Source organism: Podarcis muralis, chromosome 7 (genome assembly GCF_964188315.1).
Source record: "Podarcis muralis chromosome 7, rPodMur119.hap1.1, whole genome shotgun sequence".
Classification (NCBI taxonomy): Eukaryota; Metazoa; Chordata; class Lepidosauria; order Squamata; family Lacertidae; genus Podarcis; species Podarcis muralis.
Genome location: NC_135661.1, coordinates 65,597,073 through 65,617,545, shown reverse-complemented (window position 1 = coordinate 65,617,545; position 20,473 = coordinate 65,597,073). Strand labels below are relative to the sequence as shown.

The window sequence follows — 20,473 nt, the reverse complement described above, 5'->3', positions numbered from 1 at the left end:
CACTCCAAATCGCAGAGAGCCGAGGCGGGCCAAGGCGAGGGTCCCCTTCCTCAATTAGGGATGGGAGGGAGAGAGGCAGTGCAGGGGAGGGGCTCACCAGCTCAATATAGATAAGAGGAGAGGTGGGTTTCCGCCCCCATCCGGTTTTTTCCCTGTGAAGCCCCCCCCCCATTTCCAGCCCCCCCCCAATCACTATCCATCAGCACTTTGTGCGCATCGATCGCCTCTCATTTTCTCTGATTGTCTTTTAAGCAGCCTTCGGGCCCCGCCCCCGCCCCAATCAATCAGCCCTTCTGTTCCCGGGGGGTAATATAGACATCATCGGGATACATTCAGAAACGGGTGTTTGTAGAGGTGTGTGTGTGAGAGAGAGGTGCATGTTGTATGAAGGATGAGAAAATCTCCAGGTCGTCATAACTCTCCCCACGAGCACAACTATTGTATTAAAACCGGTTTGTGCCTTTTAAACAAAACGTATTATTTTGAGGTGAACCTATTTTGTTAGCTGCATAGTATATCATTTTTTTTATTTTTGTTTTTTGGTGCGTGTAAAAGCGACCCTGAATATCTTATTTCATTTCGTTGCTGCTTTTATGAAAGTATTCTAATTAACTCTAATGTGGAGGTAGGGGTTTCCCCGCTCCGTATTATTCTCTGCCTCATTTTCTTTTAAAAAGCCATCACCTTGGGATGTTGGTGATATTGCTACTTAATATCTATATATATATAATTTTGTTTCCCTTATGGGGGAAAATTTCAGGAAAAAGACGAAGTTGTCTTCCACATCCAAATATCTTGCTGGATTTATTTGAGCCCCTCTCCCTCAAAATAGCCGACCTTCCCATTCCCGATGATAGAGGCTTTATTAACGCCATGTAAACAAGAATTTCTAGCTGTTTTTTTTTTTTAAAAAAATTGCACCTTTTGTGGTGGAATTCGATTTTGCAAACGGGGGGGAATCAATTTAGGACAATTATTTTTCTTTCATTAAAGATAAGCTGGGAATCGAACTTCTCATGATAATGCTCATTTTTAAAGCAAACAAAGGCTCCCCACACTAAAAAAACAAACACGTTTGGCTTGGGATTCACCCTTTCCGGCATGTATCTTTAAAGAAACAGAAAATTGGAAAAAAAAATGCATTAAGTTCAATTAATTGAAAATGTATTTGTACCCCAAATAATCTGCTTTTTCTTCTGCCGCTGCCCGCTCCAAAGGCAAACTTTTATGTTTTTAGAATTGCACCGGGATAAATTGGTAACCTTCTGAGCTCACCAAACTGGGGAAGAGAAAGATAAAGGACTCATAAATTCCAATTTGAGATCCGATCTCTTTCTCTCTCTCTCCCTCCCACCCTCGAGTCATTGACTAGAGATGGTGGGGAAGGTAAGGAACCAACCAAACCGCCCTCTTCACCCCCCCTCCTCGCATTCCCAAAGCTAGCCAAGGGAGATCCCAGGAGTAGCTGCGGATGGGAGCGGAAAGGGATAGTTTAGGGAAGAGGCTTAACATGCCAAAATGGAATGAGCGGGGAGAGGGAGGGAGGGAGGGAGGGGGCAGCTCTCCTTTTAAACAGGTCACTTCGAGTCAAGCGGGTCTTGTCGCAGGCCAACTTGCTAGGCAGGCGAACATGGGGTGGGGAGGGTCAATAATATAAGCTAATAGTGTGTGTGTGCGTGCTGGCAAAGAGAAGCCAAGATAGGAGATCTTGTTTCTTTCATCTTGACAGGTAATCTACCCATCAATGAAGTTTCACATTCGCACAATCTGCTGCCTCCACTTTGGGGGGGGGGGGGAATCTCGCTTGGAATGTATAATTACTAGTGTGGTGTGTGTGATTGTGTGTCACGTGGGAAAGCTGTGTGTGTGTGTGTGTGTGAGAGAGAGAGAGAGAGAGAGAGAGAGAGAGAGAGAATATGAATGGATGGATGGATGGATGAATGAATGAGCCATGTGTGAAAACTGCATAAGGCGAAAGGTATCCCAGGGACGAGATCCCTCCGGGTTCTTGAGATCTCTCCAACCAACGAGATTTTAAAAAGCGTGGAAGGAGAAAACTGAGTTTCATAAAAGAAAGAAAAAGCATGGACACGACGCAAGATCCACTCCCTAGCTTGCAGGATGGCAGGAGGGTACATTTTTTTGTCTCCTAGGAAGGGAGAAGAGCGCTTATATTGCGGCGAGGTGGGCGGGGGGAGGAGGCAGGGGGGAGGGAGGGAAGGCCCGCGGGGGGAGGGGGAAAGCGCGCAAGGTTTGGCGTTAGGGGAATTCTATTGTCTCTTAGAAATTTGGGAAGCTTTAGCAGGCCCTGGGCCCTCCCACTGCTATTGTTGCAGTGAAGATGTAGCAAACCTTTCTCTCGCCTTCCCTCCGCTTGTTTTGAATCTTCCACCACCCCCTCCTCCCTTTCTCCCCCCTCTCTTTTTTTGGGAGCTGCTGAGCTGCTCTGACACCCTCTCCAAAGACGGGCTGGCAGAGAGGAGGGGAGGCTGCTCCAGCCAGAGTCCACCATTTCCACCGGGGGTGCAGAATGGGGTCTGTTTCTAACCAGCAGTTTGCAGGTTAAGTGAAAATTTCATACCCAATTCTTCCTTTCCCTTCTCTCTCTCTCCCCCCACCCCCCCTCGCTCAAGGAAGACTCTTTCCTCCTTTTCCCTCTTTTTCTCTATCTCTGCCCTCCATCCCTGTTTTGAAAATCAGCGGTGTGCTCTGAAGAGCTTTCCCTCACCTCTTCTCATTTTAGGAATAGTTTTACAGCTGTTTTCAATCAATCCTCTTCATTTTTAAAAGGAAAGATTTGCGTTGATGCTTTCACATATTCTTTCAAAAATGTTAATTTTTGAGCGAGCGGCCGTTTTAGTTACTTTCTTGCTTCACCATGTGCTTTTTCTTTATAAGAATTGGGGAGGGCGGAATTTTGGAAACTTTTTGGGTGTATCTAGGCAGCTACAAACTTAGGCAACGTTTTCTTGGGAGCAGGTCCCATTAAACGCGGCGAGGTTTCTTCAGAGTAGACATGCGTTGAATTGCACGAGTTGTGATTTTGTGCTTTGCTTTTAAAGAGGAACTACAGTATATGTCTATACGCTTAAAGAAGCGTATATATTTCCAAATGGTTTCGACAGACCAACACTTCGCTTCCCAGAGTATTGTATAAATATTTTGTATTTCCATATAATCAATGTCCATACATACACCTCGAATGCTTTAGAATAGTTTGAAAATGGACTAGTGGTGTGACACTGTCCCATCCACTAGTTTACTTTTACTCCCTCCCCCCATCCTGTGAAAATAGTGTGGGATCCACCCCGCAACCCGGGATGGCATAGATTTGGAATACACCGATTTCTTCGATGTTTTGGAGCTGCGTTTTCTTTTTTGGGCACCCTACGGAATTTGGAAGAGGGGGAGCGAGTTCTTGGTATCCCTCCCCCACTAATATGTTTTGAATCCTGCCCTTCCTGATCTTCCATGGATGAATATGAAGACTTGCGATTTAGTCCTCTTTCTCCCCCCCCCCCCCCGGCCAAATAACCCCAGAGCCGAGGCTGCTCTCTGCATGGCTTCCTGCTTAGCCTTCTGCGCGCTCAGCAGGGCTGGAGCTCTCCGAGGACGACGATGGCGTTTCCCGCGGGGGGCTGGGGGGCCGGCCGGGAGGTGAGCCCCCTCTCGGGCGTCCCAACCCTGGGTGGCCCCCGGAGGTCCCGCGCTCCCTCTGTTGCGCACCCGCTGGCCCTTGGGAGGAGCGGGGAGGGGGACCCCCCTCCTTTGGCTGGACTCCGGCTGATGATCCTCGGCGCGTATGTTTCCAGGTGGCTGCGCCAAGGCGGGCGAGGAAGAGCCCACGGGGGACTCGCCCCGGCCGGACGAGGAGAGCCAGCCGCTCCTGCATGGCGCCGGGATCTGTAAGTGGTTCAACGTGCGGATGGGCTTCGGCTTCCTCTCCATGACCACCAAGGAAGGCATCGCCCTCGAAAGCCCGGTGGATGTTTTCGTGCATCAGGTAAGGGGTTTGGTGGGGGGGGGGGGACGGCGGCAGGGAAGCGGGGCTGCCTTGGTCCGGGGGGGGGGGCGGGCCCGAGGAGGGCTGAGCCCGGGCGACCCCGGCCTGGGGCCTAGGGCGCCGCCTTGGCGTGGGCCTTCCAGGCTGGACGCAGCCGGGGTGGAGTTTGCACGCGCGCGAAGTTTGGGAACTGCTGCAGGCCTCGTGGGCTGAGCTGATCCGGAGCAAACCGGGCTATGTGGACGGGGAGATCTGCCCCCCTCTCTAAAAAAGAGGGGGCAGCTAGTTTCTCACGTTCTCTCTACTCTTTACTGAGGAGGAAATCCCCCCCCCCCATTGGCTCTTTACTCGGTTCGGTGCCTGACTGTATACCGGATTTGAATGCAGGCCGCCTGCCTGGTCCCCACCCCACCCCACCCCCGATCTTCCTTCCTTGCTGCTTCTACCCACCCACGGCACTAGGCCTCTCTCTCTCTCTTTCTCGAGGCCAGGAGGGTCAGTTCCTGGGTTCCTTTTCTTCCCGTGATCTCAGGGTTCAAGAGTTAGGTTGCTGTAAAGTGATATCAGATTGATTTCATTCCCCCACCCCACACCTCCTTTTCAAAATGGGTCGCTTGGGGATTTGCCTTGAGAAGGGGGGAAAGGGGCGAGGGAGCGCGCGCCGGGATTATTGCTGTGTTAACCAGGCGTGAGGTGGTGTTAATGTAGCTTTAAAAGAAAAAGGAAAAAAAAGAGAACGCCGGCAAAACACGGATCAAAATGACGACAGGAAATTGGCAGTTGTAGAAGATGCTGAGATACAGTGTTCCACATGTTTAAAACTTTCCCTCTCCCAGCTGGAAGTGGGGGAGGCCTTTTGCTTTGATTTCCATGACTGTAATGTTGGGAAGGTCATCCAGGGACACGGGGGTACAGTGTTGCAGCACAAAATCCAGATGGGACCAGACTTGAAAGTACGATAGCCAGGCATCTTAATATGAGCTTTAAACAGTTATGAAAATGATAACATGATCCTGAATGCATATTGTTATAATTCAAAGGATGCCCTCTTTTACATCGGGATATCAAAGCTCTATAAGGTTTTGTAAAGTTGATTGCAAAATGCTTTGCTAAAAAAATTACCGGTAAGCCTCCCCCTTTGGTGCCACACTCTTCCTGACACCTGTGCTGCGCTGCCAATATTTCCCTTTAGCAAACCATCTTGTTGCTCACCTGAGCCACTTTTGGGGGGAATAGTTAGCTGCAGTTTCAGAAGGTCCTTTAAGGATTTGTTTTGTCCATGCCACCACCAGTATGAGGTGTGGTACTTTTGTGGGTGTAGATGGCAAGGGTATTCAAGGGGCTTACTTTGGGGGTTAACCTTTGATGCAATATGGTTTCATCCAGTGGTTTAGAGCAGCTGATGTGAGCTGAAGTTCATCAACTTCAGAAAGGAAGTTGATTCGGAAAGAAATTGATGGGTTTCTCCACATATTGAAATTATATAATTCACTATTCCAATATGTGATGATGGCACTGGAGTAGTGGCTTTTAAGGAACAGAGAAACTCATGGTGGAAAAGACTGATTAATGGCTATTAGGTATTGTAGCTAAATGGATCTTCCATGTTCTGAGAGAGCCTGGCTCTGAATTACTTGGTGGGACAAGCAACAGTCATCTTCATCCCCTGCTTGCAGGTTTAACATATTTTCAGATTAGGTGGACCCTCCTATAAGCCAAACCTTATGATAATGCTTTTTAATTTTTTGGGTTGCCTAGATGAGATGGAACCACACATTGGATCAGCAGCTTCTTTTACAGCTGTATTTTGCCCTGGTATACAGGATCACTTTTTACATATATACTGAGGATTACTTTTTGTTACTGAAGATGTCACCTGAAATGAATGTCAAGCTTTGCTAATATGAAAACTGCTGTGTTTCTCGTTTTTTTTAATGTTCTCTTTCTTGCAAGAGACCTGTGCATTTCATTTAGGGCTGGATATAAGTAACTAGCGGATGCTGATCCTTTTAAATATGGGGATCAGCTATCATTTGTTCCTTTGTCCCACCAGATCTCTATGCAACTTGAGATCTGCATAAGCATCTACTAGAAACTGTTTTAATATAGGTTGGGATCCTTTATGCACTTACCTGGGAGAAAGCCCCATTGAACACAGTGAAATTTACTTCTGAGTAAACATGCATAGGATTACACCAAGCCTCCTGTTTCACCCTACACTTCATTGTAAAACTGTGCTTTTATATATGTCTACTCAGAAGTAATCCCCATTGAGTTCACTGGGACTTACTCCAAGGTAAGTGCATCCTCAATGCAGACTTCTGTCCTGCTTTCTCTCCTCTAACCCCACTTTTGTTTAATATGCAGCCTGATAGATTTCTGGAGAACTTGAAAACTTGCTTATTATTTTGTAGTGCTTTGGTTAGGCCTAATCAAAGTAGCATCAGATTGTTGGTTTTTGAATTTTTTTCAAATAGGTCAGCATAGTTTCCTGTTCTTTTTGAAGCAACCTATTAGTATCCATAATGGAGTCAACAGTTGCAGAGACATTGCACAAGGTTCTTCAGTTAGCTAACAAAGTTAGTTCCCCCTCCCATCACAAATAAAAATTTTTGAGCCACTTCTAGATCAGCCTACTTTTCTTTTGGACTCCGTGGCAAATATTTTCATTTGTGTCTTTGTGGAGCCTCTTTGCAAACCTTGTAATGGAGGGGGGGGGCAAGATAAATTGTGAGTAGAGGATTTGTTTTTCTTTTTTGTGTGTAAATCGTTTTTCTTATCTCTCTGTCCCTTTTTGTACTGGCCAAGGAATTGATGGCAGAAACCATTTTGATGTTGTAGTAGAGACTTGAGATTGGTGAGCTGATACTCCAAAATAAAGGAAATCAAGTACACACACAAACACACTTCCATTTCAGATGGAAGGCTAGATGCTAAGCATCTGAGCATGAGTGATCCTGCTAAAATGAGGAACTCCTGTTCAGAAGAAAACCTACTCACTTTGTCAATGCTGATAGTCTGGAAGAAGCTTCAAGCACATGTTTTTTTTGTGTGTGACTTCCACTCAGTTCGGTGGCACAGATTCCCTATACAGCCCAGTCCTCTGCATATTTACTCAGAAATAACTTCCACTGAGATTAGTGGTGTTTACTCTCAGGTACATTTGCAAAGAATTTCAGCCTTACAATGCATTTTTACTCAGAAGTAAGCTATTGTGTTAACCTGGGGTTTACCCACAAATAAGTGCATTTTGGATTCCACCCTTAATGAAAGTTTGTTGCAACAGAAGTGGACACATAAAGTTCAGAAGGTGCTTTAAATTTAGCTTGGCAGGGAGGACGGCAGGGGCAAATGAACTTGTGTTGCATGTGTGTAAAAGTTTAAAGTGAATCACTGTTGATTCTGGGGTGGGAATTTGGATTTTTATAAGGTCTGTTCATGAGGTGCCAGGTGCTGAAATCCTAAAATCATTTGCTTTGTTGCTGTTACGGTGGCGTTACTCTAGAGCAAGTGGGTTGCTTTATATATGGACACAGTAAATGGCTTCTTTTGAGAACTTCTCTTGATTCCAACTACTCAGTTCTTCCCTAGGGTTTTGCTTTCCTTCCCACCAGGCAGATGGCAAATCTGTAAAAAAGAAAAGAGAGAATGGATGTGACCCCTGATTTCTGCATTTTACTCCCCCTCTGCCCTCAGAGAACGGTTTCCCCAGGTCAGGGCCTGGATATATTGATGGAAAAGCCCAGAGGGAATAAACATGGAATGCTGATTTCCTTGTTCCAGAGGGATGCAGATTGCAGCATGAGGATATAAGTGAAGAGGACCAACGCTTTGTTTTAGCTACACTGCCAGTCACTTTGGTATGTGGCTGAATTTTTTAGTGTTGGCTGAAATTGGGAGAATGAAGCCCAATGCAAGTCCATTTTTTTGGAACTGGTTCTGCATCTATGTAGAAATGCCTGGTTCCTGTTCTAAGGAAAGTGGCCTTCCCTTTTGTGCTTGAGTGAGGGTTTGTGAAATGCAGAGGCAACTTCAGGTACTGGAGGCGGGGTGGGAGTCCTCTGCTCTCCCCAGCATTTATTGCCCCAGACAGTCTAGTTTTCTGATTGCAGGCACTAATAGTCTTGCACCCTCAAAGAAAATTAAATAGTTTGAGTGTCTCTGGTGTCCTAACAGCTTTGCTTTGCCTTGCACCCTCCGATTCAAGAAAAATAACCCAAAATTCCAGCTTCCTCAATTCATTCTTCATTGCAGTGCATGTGGTGTGGGAGTCCTGAGGATGCACTTAGTACTACTACTGTTATAAATCAGGTTGCCCATATTTTTAAGGGGAAAATGTAAAGGTTACAGATGAAATCAGGAGTGGGGAACCTAAGACTCACAGCATGTTTGCAATTCCCATCATCCCTGACCAATGGCCGTGGTGTCTAGGGCAGAAGTGAGTTAGGGGTCTTAACAGCACCTGGTTCCCCACCCTTGGACTAGAGAGAAGTCCAGGCCTTTCTATGTTTAAAGAGAATCTCCATAGCCAAAGACAATATAACAATGAAAAACAAGTCAAGGGTGGCTCCAAGTATGAGCCCCCCCCCCCCCCGACAAAATGCCATTGGTGGTCTCCTTTTGTCATCAGTTTCTCATGCACCCATAAATCTAGTAGCTGACTAATCAGTGTCTCCAGACCTCTGATAGCATCACACTGAATTTCCCCGGCAGTTTTTTAGCAGATAAAGAGCAGCAGGAGTCGTGTCTAAACAGCAGGCAGGACTCCTGCTGCTTTTTAACCTTCTCTGCACCCATGGAAATGAGTGAAGACCCTGCCTCTCTCCCAAACCATCTGGGCATGCCAGAGGGCATGGGGGACTGGATTGGTGGGGACCAGAAAATGATGACTGACTCATAAGCTGAGTCTCTCTCTCTCTCTCTCTCTCTCTCTCTCTCTCCCTCCCACTACAATGACCCCTCTGGTGGGCTTCCAGGAGGTGAGTATCAGCCCTGCAATCTGTGTTGGGTTGCTGGGAGTCATCCACCATTTTAATTACACTGTACTCCCACAGCGCTGCTCTGGGACATGATGAGCAGCTTAAAATGGTGGCTTCGCAGCCATCCATTGCTCTTACCCCGTTGATTTGGCCCTGGAGTCGTAGCAGGTGGTAGGACCTAAAGGAAGTACAGTCGTACCTTGGTTTTCGAACAGCTTAGTTCTTTGGAAGCCGAATGTCCAACGGGGCTTCTGCGGCTTCTGATTGGCTGCAGGAGCTTCCTGAAGCCAATCAGAAGTCACGGTTTGGTTTCCAAACGTTTTGGAAGTCAAACGAACTTCCAGAACGGATTCCGTTTGACTTCCAAGGTACGACTGTACTGTATCTGCCCTGATGGACCCAGTTGAGGTGCTGGGTGCCAGCAGCTGCCAGAGGATGCCAGGTCTGTCTAGGGCAGGGGTCAGCAAGGTTTACCTCACCTGAGCTGGTTCACTCCAGCAGAGATCCCTCCATGGGCCGGATTGTGCGCGCGTATGAGTGCGATTGCCCGTGATTTCTGGCGTCTGTGCAGACGCAATTTTTGGCATTGCGGAAGCGAGTCCCTATGTCTCACTGTACCGGCTTAGCGCAGGTGGCTCGTGGGCCTGTTAAATGACCCCTGTGGGCTGTTTGTGGCCCATGGGCCTTAGGTTGCCTACCACTGGGCTAGGGCCACCATGAGACACAGCAGGGGAGGCCCTCACCTTCACGCCACACTTGCAAGCTTCCAACTGCTGTTGGAAGCAGTGCAAAACTAGATCTTGATCCAGTATGTGGTTGTTTACACATGCGTTAGAATCAGGTAGTATCTCTCCAAATGTGATAAACCAGACCGTGCTGGTACAGGCTGCAGGTGGAGGGTCACAGTTTTGAATGTTTCTCTATGGAACCCCTCCCTCCAAACTCCCTGCAAGTGGAACACTAATGCAGCAAAGAAAGAGGAGATGGGATAGAAAGCTTCTTCCTGGGTGCGCTGCCTCCCCCCTTGTAGGATGTCTTTTATTTTTCTGAATAAAATAAGGCACTCCCTTCCTCTGCAATCTGAAGCTCTGCAGACTATACCACCATTTTGTGCAACATGCAGAGCAGGACTAAATAGTGTTGCTTGTGGTTGTTCTTACTATGTGGCACTTTCTAGTTGTGCAGTGTGCTTTACAGCCCTTCTTTAGAGTGGGTTGACAATCTGTATTCTGGGGGAACCTGGGGTGCATTGTGAGCTGATCAGTGTTTCCCCAGGACTATCACTGGTGGAAGATAAGCATTGCCACTATATCTACCCCTATGTATCTTCCCCAGCAGTGTACAAATGCAGGACAGTGCTGGCTGTGTTTTTAAGGAGTGTTCTTGCTTTACATGGGGCAAATGAGAGGCCATTCTGAGCTGAGTATGCAAACTACAACAGGCCCCTCCAAACCCTCTGTGGTTTGGGGGCTCATCAGCTGACAAGCTAATGTCTACAGCTTGAAAACCACAGGGGCAGGAGATTGTTATCAGTAAAAGGAGTTGAACAGAGAGCCACAACCCACCTTGCAATTGATAGTGAAATCAGTACAGTTCAATTTCCTGAATACTGTACTGTATTGAACTTGTGTCTTGTGAATATAGTGACTTGTGTATCCACATCAAGACTCCCTCTTCCTCCCCTCTCCCTTCCCCTCTCCCTCCATTCTGGTGCTAGAAAGGTGGCCTTATATGGGTTCTCTGGAGCTCTTCATCTTAGTCTTTTACACCTGCCTTGCAAACCCTTTAGCTGCACCTTTCCCCTCCTCTGCTGGACTGCCATGTTACAATGAATGCCCAAAACATTGGCAAATGTCTGCATTCCAGAGCAAAATTCTGTGTCTACAACTGGACTGAACACTGACAGTCATAGGGATTGTCAGCATTCAGTTCTTAATGCTGGAAAAGCAGGAGGGAAAATTGATCTCTTTGGGCCACCTGCATAATGTACAGTGGTACCTTGGGTTAAGTACTTCATTCATTCTGGAGGTCCGTTCTTAACCTGAAACTGTTCTTAACCTGATGCACCACTATAGCTAATGGGGCCTCCCGCTGCCGCGCAATTTCGGTTCTCATCCTGAAGCAAAGTTCTTAACCCGAGGTACTACTTCCGGGTTAGCAGAGTCTGTAACCTGAAGCGTCCATAACCTGAAGCATATGTAACCCGAGGTAACACTGTATCTGGGATTATTAGCAATTGCATTCACATGTCCTTAAGGCAGGATCTGAAGGCATATGATATAACAGCCCTAGCAGAGGCTGGTCAGTGCCTGGATGGGGCCCTACTTCTGTGCCCTAATGAGCCCCCTTGAATTTCATGAGGAAAGAAAAAAGTATAATACTATACATAAAAGTTTGAGATTTTCACTGGAACACACACACACACCATCTTCTCTGTTAATTTAATTCTGGGTTGGGGAGCTGCATGATTGCTAGCCATACCGGGCCTTCCAGGCTTCACCTGAAACCACACCCACACCTGAGGCCAGCAGAAAACAGGATGTGTGGGGAGTTCAGTCTTGCTTGCCAAAGAGGTGGTTGGATCTTGCCCATCTGTCAAAGTTGGCCTGTCAAGGTGGGGGAAACAAAGAACAGGTCCACTGGACCAAGAAGGTTCTCCGCCCTGGAATGTATCACAAGAGAAGTCTCTCAAAGTTGCTGGGGGGGCGGCGGACATCACTCAGTGGTAAAACACATGGTTTGCTAGCAAATGGTTGCTGCCATTTGCAGCTAAAAATATTGGGTACCACCAGCCCTTTAGTCAGAGGCTCTGGAGACCCACTGCCAGTCAGAGTAGACAATACTTGATATTACTTGATAGGCTGCTATAAAGTAGCTTTCTATGATAAATTTATTCTCACAAGTTTTATCAAATGTAGATTCCCCCCCAGGCTTAAGGAGCTCAGGGCAATGCACAGTGCTTTCACCCACCCCTTATTCACACTATAACTTTGTGAGATAGGTTAGGCTAAGCTAAGAGATAGTGACTAGACCAACCTTATCCAGTAGGTTTCATCTCCTCAGTCTTGGTCCAACACACTTCCAGGGGAAGGCAACTTGCAGTCTCAGGCCTGATTTAATGCAGGTGACAAAGAAGTGGGAAAGGTAACATCACCACCACCCTATATTTTTCTCTGACTCTTTAAGACCACCAGCACCCCATATTCTCTCTCTTTCTCTCTCTGCCCCTCAGCACCACCCCACATTTCTCTCTCCCTCAGATCATCACCTCCCTATATTATCTCTCAAGGAGATTACTGCCCCATATTCTCTCACCCATGTCAGGCTGGCACTCCTTCCCTCCCGTCTGACAGATTTCTTTTTTTTGGGGGGGGGGGTGCAGCCCTTGACAGGGAAAATATGCCCCTTCCGGCTCTAATCACAGTATTTAATATTTGGTGACTCTTAGCTAAATCAGTTTGCATTTAAGGGGGGCCACAAGATTCTTTGTCTTCTTTCCTGCTTGCTAGAAGACCTTTGGAAGCTGTGAAGGGTCCCTATTTGGACACCCTGGTCATTCACAAAGCCACAGTGACATGAGAGAGTGGCTGGAAGTTGGGTTAGCTGGTCCTACTGCCCAGGGCTGCCTTTTCTAGACAATTCCAAGCACTCTCATCTTGGCACCTTTAATGCTAAATCGGGGATGCAGGAAGAAGTGCCCGAAATTGCCAGTAAGGATGGGATTATTTTAATCTAAACTAACAAATCAGCAAGGCCCCATTAAGAATCGAGGAGAGGCATCTTTAGCTTGCCTGATCGCAACTCATTCATTCATTCATTCATTCATCACCATAGCTTGCCTGATCACCATTCATTCTGGCTGAAGATTAATTAGGACACATACACATGCAAGGCACCCTGAGAAAAAGTGACTTCCCTCATGCCTCCTGTCCTGGGCCATAGAATCTGAATAGTTTCCTAAGCTCAGATCTGCCCCTGAGGTTTATAGGTTCCTGCTTTGATTATGTGTTAAGTGGTTCACTTGGTGTTAGAGTGCTGAAGAGTGAATGGGGAGCCATGCTTAGCTTCTCATGCCATAGTTGCTCTAAGGTTGAACAGCTTGAAAGGTTACAGGATGATGGCAGCGAAGCCATTGATACTAAGTAGGGAGCTGCCTTCCATGGAGTCCAGGCCATTGGTCCATCTACCTCAGTTTTGGCTACACTGAGCAGCTAGCTACAGCTCTCCAGAGCCAGGCTGGAGGCATTCCTAGAGATGCTGGGAATTGACTCTAGGACCTTCTGTGTGTAATGCGGATGCTCCGCAGGTAGGGAACGGTCTTCCTTCAAGTAGGAAGTTAGAACATCAGGGGGAAAGTCTGAAATTCAGTGTTTGCCCTGCTATGTTTAGGTTTTTTTCTACTTGGTTTTTAAATGTGATTTCCCACCTCTTGCAGTCTGAACTGGTACAGCCCATTCTACCTTTTCATTCTCTCTTCCCTGAACTACCTGTCCATATCTGTAGATTGGGAAAAAGTGTTGTACACTCCTCCAAGGAAGTTATCCCTGCCTCTTTCTGTAGAATTACATGAGAACATCATTTCACACAAGGGTTGTCTCCAGCTGTAGCCCCTGAGCTTCATCCAGGTGTTCCAAACTGCGCCTATGCATTTGTGGTTGAAGATGGGAGAGACCACCCTCATCACATTAAATATATTGATTTTTTAAATTGTATTCTGATTGCCTCTCTTATTTCTTACATGCTGCATTTTATTGTATTTCATATAATTCAAACTGTAATATAATAAAATACGGGAAATAAAAAGAAGCAATCAAAATACAGTTAAAAACCATGCAGCATTACAACTGCTACAACAAAATAATAATAATAATAATAATAATAATAATAATAATAATAATAATAATAATAGAAATAATTCCAGTTACAGATAGGTAGCCGTGTTGGTCTGCCATAGTCAAAACAAAACAAAAATTCCTTCCAGTAGCACCTTAAAGACCAACTAAGTTAGTTCTTGGTATGAGCTTTCGTGTGCATGCACGAAAGAAGGTATCTGAAGAAGTGTGCATGCACACGAAAGCTCATACCAAGAACTAACTTAGTTGGTCTTTAAGGTGATACTGGAAGGAATTTTTTTTGAATAGAAATAATGTGATTTTCAAGTGGTCCATGGGCAGAAGAAAAAGAGGCCAAGAGTGTGAGCTGAGAAATCTCAGTTTCAAATTTGCTCATTAGTCATGAACTCACAAGGCCGAGCTTAGGCTCAGCTGCCCTCCCTTGCAAAAAGGAGCAAACAGGTTATTATCTTACAGGACTATTGCAAGAACTTCTAGATAGATTGTACTTGGTGACTTTTGATCACTCTAAATTGCTGTGTAAATGCTAAACTTTTAGTGTGCTGGGACCTCCACTTTGGCACTCCTGGCTTGTTTATATCCGGCAGGCACCTTCACTGCATATATCAGGCATAGGCAAACTCCGGTCCTCCAGATGTTTTGGAACTACAGTTCCCATCATCCCTAGCTAACAGGACCAGTGGTCAGGGATGGTGGGATCTGTAGTCTCAAAACATCTGGAGGGCTGGAGTTTGCCTATGCCTGGCATACATGCTGTCAGTGCCTGCTTAAAACTTTCTTAGGCAAGCATATCCAGACAAGTTTGTAAATTTTAATATCATGTTAGCTTATTGTTGATTTTGAAATGTTTTTCCTTGCTTTGGATTAATAATCTTAAATGTTTTATTTTACCCCCTCCCCAACCACTTAGAGGGTTGCATTTTTCAATCAAGTGATATATAAATTTTGTTAAATAAAATGATAAATACAACTACTACTGCAGCTTTTGATATCATCATCGTCATCATTACGATTTGATAATTTTCCAAATGGGTTGACCATTTCTCAGCGAGTCATTGGTCAACCAGAAATGAGTAGACAAAAAACTGGGAGAGCATCACAGAAAAAGTGTGTGTTCTTTGTCCATGGACAATGTCCTCGAACCAGACAAGGTCTGCTTTAAGTGCAGCAGAGCCCATTGATAACCCTCTCCTGGTCATTTACACATGTGAATGATAACCCACAGGAAGTAACTGTGGGAGAAAGAAGGGAACTGGCCTCTTCAGATCTATTAAATCACTTTATTACAGGAACCAGCCCTGAATAGCCCTTCCTGGCAGGGGGTTAGTCTCCCTCTCCCTCTCTCTCCTCTCCAACCATCTCACCCCTCCCTCCTCCTCCTCCTCAACTGATAACAAAGCAATCAAAATTTTGGCAACCTGGGAGGCCAACTGGGTTACCTTCCCTCCAGCAAGTTGTGATCTGGGTAGATAATATTTGGAGCCCATGCTCTTAGGTGTTCAGAAATGGAGCATCCCTTTGTGGGCCGTGAAAATTGTGGAAAGAATGGCGCATGTAGAGATAGGCTTTTTGGCTTGAAATAGGATGCAGATAATTTTACATTGGGAAAAGCCAGACTCTGGTTTGGTGCCTCCATTAAACTAAAGGGCCAAATCCATTGATCCTTCAAGCATCAACAGAGCTCCAGTGATTGTCACCCCATTAAATTACAGATATTCCACACCTGCTTAACCATGTCCCACTGAATGCCAGCCCCAAAGAGGAAAGCCTTAAGCTCTTCTGGAACTTATTTAAGTTTGATGGACCTCTAATGGAAGGGAGTTCCACAACTGCCAAGGAATAGCCTCTGCCAACAACCTCCCCACCCACTAAAAAGGTGTCCTGTTCAAACCCTATGCTGTGCATAGTTAAGAAGGCATTATCTATTGGTTTTAACCATTGTGATTCTGTCACTATTAAGGTGCTTGTTGTTTGGGGAATATGCCAATGGTGCCTTAGCCAAATTGGTGCCCTCCTGGTGTTGTTGGGCCAGTACCATAATAAGCCCCAGTCAGCATAGCCAATAGCCATGGATGATGGGAGTTGTAGTCCCCAGCATCTGAATGGCACTCCATTGGTACCAGCAAAGACAAACAATATTTATTACTGTAGCATAATATGTTGTGGACCAGAGCCCACTTCATCAGATGCACGTATTTATGTCAACCTTCACTAGTTTGGTTCTCTTTTGATGCTTTGGACTGCAACTCCTATCACCTTTGGCCGGCATGGTGTTGGCTGGAGCTAAGAACAAAAGAAGAGCCCTGCTGGATCAGGCCAGTGGCTCATCTAGTCCAGCATCCTGTTCTCACAGTGGCCAACCAGGTGCCTATGGGAAATCCGCAAGCAGGATTCAAGCACAAGAGTCCTCTCTGGTCCTGTGGGCTCCAGCAACTGTCTCCAGTCCACAAATGCTTCTGCAACAGTAAATCTGTTAAGTCTATAAGGTGCTACAAGGCTCTTTGTTGCAGTAGAATAGACCAGTACAGCTACTCTTCTGGAATTTGTCACTATGGCCACCAATTAATTATTCTCTTGCTCTGCTTTGTCTTTCAATCGCTGAGACTGTTGTGGCAGCAATAGTGAGTCAAACATCTCCCTGGAAATGAGGGGGTTATGCACGTCGGAACCAAATGTAAAGAAAGAGCCCTTATAGATGGGCGAGTAGCTTGTTCCACAGAGAAATCAGGAGCATCATCAACAGCTAGGAGAAGCAAGCACTGCATTATGACATATAATTATATTTTGCAGTATCTGGGGAAAGGATTAATCCTCATCAGCAAACTTAAGTTGATGAGTGTGGCCAACTTCTATGTTCTCAAGACCGCGTCTGTTTTGCAGACAGTATCCTGAGGGTGGGGTTTAAAAAGTGTATTGCCTGTAGAAAGCCAGTTTTCTATCCATTGTTCTAACCAATTTGCTATCATATAGCTATAAGTCCCCCCCACCTAGAGAACTTTTGTGCTGAGTCCTAAGAGCTTTTCATGTAAGACAGGCAGAGCCAACTCGCACTGGCCAAGTCTGCATGGCCAATGGTCAGGGATGATGGGAGTTGTAGTCCAATAACATGGGTGGGTGGTGAGTTGGTGAGCCTTCAGATGTTGGACTCCAGAACCTGCTTAGTTTGAGCAAGGCTACTCCCTTAAACCAGGGGGCAAACTACTATCATCTTAATCCCATGTTGTTTCCATCATGCCTGACTATTTGCTATGCTGGCCAGGACTGATGGGAATTATAGTCCAAAACATATAGAGGATGCCTGATTGGGGAAGGCTGGTCTTTGGAGTGTGACTGCATTCTTGTCTTGCTGTCCTGCCTTCGTCACCTTAGCTGAGTCCCTGCTATGAGCACAAGAGATTCCATGCATCATTTTCTCACATCTGAATGATTTGAGAACACTTTGCGGTAGTAGCCACAGTAGCACTTTATATGAAAGTTGTGTCCCTTAGCATATCGTTTTCAAAGTTTCTGCTCTTCTGCCACTTAATTCCAGCAGCTTGCTTTCTGAGAGTTGGGGCAAGCATGCACATTCATGGTTTTTTAGTTGAATTGACTGCCTCAGCAGTTTTGATTGACAGTGGTTTTGCAAGGGCATTGGGATTGAACAGGCATGCAGTCACTATTTTGATTCACTGATAAAATATTACCTAAGTCAGTGGTTCTCAAAGGGTGTTGTGCATGCCACAATGGTGTGGCAGGAGAGGATGGCAAGTGTGTCAGGAAGAGTCAAGAACAATCCAAGAAACATTTAAGTATAGAATAGTTGTAGTAATAATAATAATAATAATAATAATAATAATAATAATAATAATAATTTATTTATACCCTGCCCATCTGGCTGGGTTTCCCCAGCCACTCTGGGCGGCTTCCAACAGAATATTAAAATACAATAGTCTATTAAACATCAAAAGCTCCCTAAACAGGGCTGCCTTCAGATGTCTTCTAAAAGTCAGATTGTTGCTTATTTCCTTGACATCTTATGGGAGGGCGTTCCACAGGGCAGGCGCCACCACCAAGAAAGCCCTCTGCCTGGTTCCCTGTAACCTCACTTCTCGCAGGGAGGGAACCGCCAGAAGGCCCTCGGAGCTGGACCTCAGTGTCCGGGCAGAATGATGGGGGTGGAGATGCTCCTTCAAGTATACCAGACCAAAGCCGTTTAGGGCTTTAAAGGTCATCACCAACACTTTGAATTGTGCTCGGAAATGTACTGGGAGCCATAGTTAGGTCAAATGAGGCCTAAATGAGATTCCCCAGCAGAAGAAAGCTCACACCTCTAATTCAGTTTGTATGCATACTTAAGGTGCATTTAAGAGGCTCGTTTATATGTATATTATGGGAATGGTCTTATGTAGCCGCATTGTTTCATACTTTCTGAATGTCCCATGATCATATTATAAAATAGTTGTGTTCTGTGTTATAAAGGAGGCCTAGAATCATGTGTGCTGCTCTTGGCTCCTTGCACGATGGGTGGATAAAAATGTCCTTCTCTAAGTGACATTTTGCTCTCCCCATATTTATTTATTTATTTACCTACTTAACTTATATAGCTGCCCCATAGCAGTACTACTGTAGGAAGTCAGTGTGGCATAATGGTTAGAGTGTTGGAGATGAGTGTTCCAGTTCCAACTCAGTCATGAAGCTCACTGGGTGACCTTGGGCCAGTCACAGCCGCTTAACCTATCTCAGGGTTGTTGTAGGGATCAGCTGAGGGAGGGGGGGTGAACCATGTACTCCTTGGAGATAAAGGAGAAAAGCAAGAAACAAGCCCTTCTGCTTACCTGCTTTAGAAAGTTGGAGGGACCGGCCAGATAGAGATGCCAGTTGCCAACCTTGCCAGAGGTCTCCACACGGTCGCAATTTGACCTGCACCAGTAGTAAAAGGTACCTTGGACCTGGCGGATTTCAGTCACCCCCTTTCCTCCAAATATTAGGTTAATTAGCATACCAATTCTGGGTTGCTTGTGTTATCACCAGCGCTACTTTGTACCACCCCTGCCATTGTTTTGTTTGTTTGCTTTTTAATTTCACAAACTTATAAACTGCTTCGCAGCCTGAAGCTATTAAAATGATGTACCAGAAAACAAGAACAAGATAAAAATTCAAGGAACAACTAAACCTATTCTTACGGGCTCTAAAAGCAATAAAACAGTTCCTAAAAATTCTGAAAACAATTTCAACAGATGTGCAATTAATATTAACCATAAATAACTGTTGAAGAAGGGAAAGACTTCTTTAACAAAAACATCTTCAGAAATATATTGTAATATTATAATATAATATATATTATATCATATGTCATCCATCTGACTGCATTACTCCAGACACTCTGGGTGGCTTCCAATAAATTAAAACACAGTAAGACATCAAACATTAAAAACTTCCCTAGTGTAGGTGCCTAAACAGTACCTGATTCTTACCCAGCCTGATATATATTTCATTTTCCTCTATCCTCACTGTTTACAATCTAACCACACAAACCTCAGTTATACTCCCATTTATTTATACTTTCCAACTTAATACTTCATGCATCTAATAAAGTCAGTGCAAGTTTATGCCACAATAAACTTGTTATTTATTTAAGGTGCTGCAAGCCTCATTGTATTTTTCCTAAGGGAAGCTTTTACCAATGGTAGGAAGAAAGTATTACAATATATTTCAATAGCTGTTGCTGAAAGAAAAACGGGACACTGGCAACAAATTTAATTTGATTTATATTAAAAGACAAAGGCAGGAAATTATATTATATGGAGAAAATAAGGAAGAAGGAAGGTTCTCATTGCCACATGTAATGTAACAATTCTCAAGCTGTTTGAGTCAGTTCATTTTATGGTATCTTGATCAGAAAATAAGTACTTTTGTGTAGTGTTAGAAACTCATACAGTGGTACCTCGGGTTAAGTACTTAATTCGTTCCGTAGGTCCGTTATTAACCTGAAACTGTTCTTAACCTGAAGCACCACTTTAGCTAATGGGGCCTCCTGCTGCTGCCATGCCACCGGAGCCCAATTTCTGTTCTTATACTGAAGCAAAGTTCTTAACCTGAAGCACTATTTCTGGGTTAGCGGAGTCTGTAACCTGAAGCGTATGTAACTTGAAGTGTATGTAACTTGAAGCGTATGTAACCCGAAGGTACCACTGTATATATAAGCTAGGCACTAAATGGCTTCTTTAACCAAGGTTACAGTTGCCGCAGCAGAATACCACATTTCTCCATGTATAAGACTAGGGTGGGGTTTTTTTATTAAAAAAGCATGTTGAAAATTTGGGCTCGTCATATACACAGGTAGTGCTGAGGGTGACATGCAATTGGTTGAGTCCCCCGAAATAGGGGGTGTCCTATACATGGGGGCGTTTTATACACTGAAAAATACGGTATCTAGTTGCCATTTTCAGGCAAGATGGCTCTAAAGTCTTAATTTTCAAATGATGGACTGACTGATCTCAGTTAAACATCTGGCTAGTTCAGATGACAGCCTTAAGCTAGGTTAAGAGCTTTGAGAACTTAAAAGAAGAAAAATCATTTTATCCAGGGCCAGCCCACATATATATTGGCCTCTTCCTACCTCATTTTCTTAGTGGTGACATGGACCATTCATAGCG

General features: G+C 45.1%; 1 protein-coding gene across 1 annotated transcript in view; it reads left to right on the top strand.

The window, feature by feature from the left end:
• Positions 1-2,291: 2,291 nt before the first annotated feature.
• The window catches only part of LIN28A (lin-28 RNA binding posttranscriptional regulator A), a 52,948-nt gene continuing 34,766 nt past the window's right edge, over positions 2,292-20,473 (top strand). The window contains exons 1-2 of the mRNA XM_028738761.2: positions 2,292-2,561; positions 3,813-4,003. Coding sequence (XP_028594594.1) covers positions 2,531-2,561; positions 3,813-4,003 — 222 coding nt within the window. The 5' untranslated portion in view covers positions 2,292-2,530. The remainder of the gene's footprint in view (positions 2,562-3,812; positions 4,004-20,473) is intronic.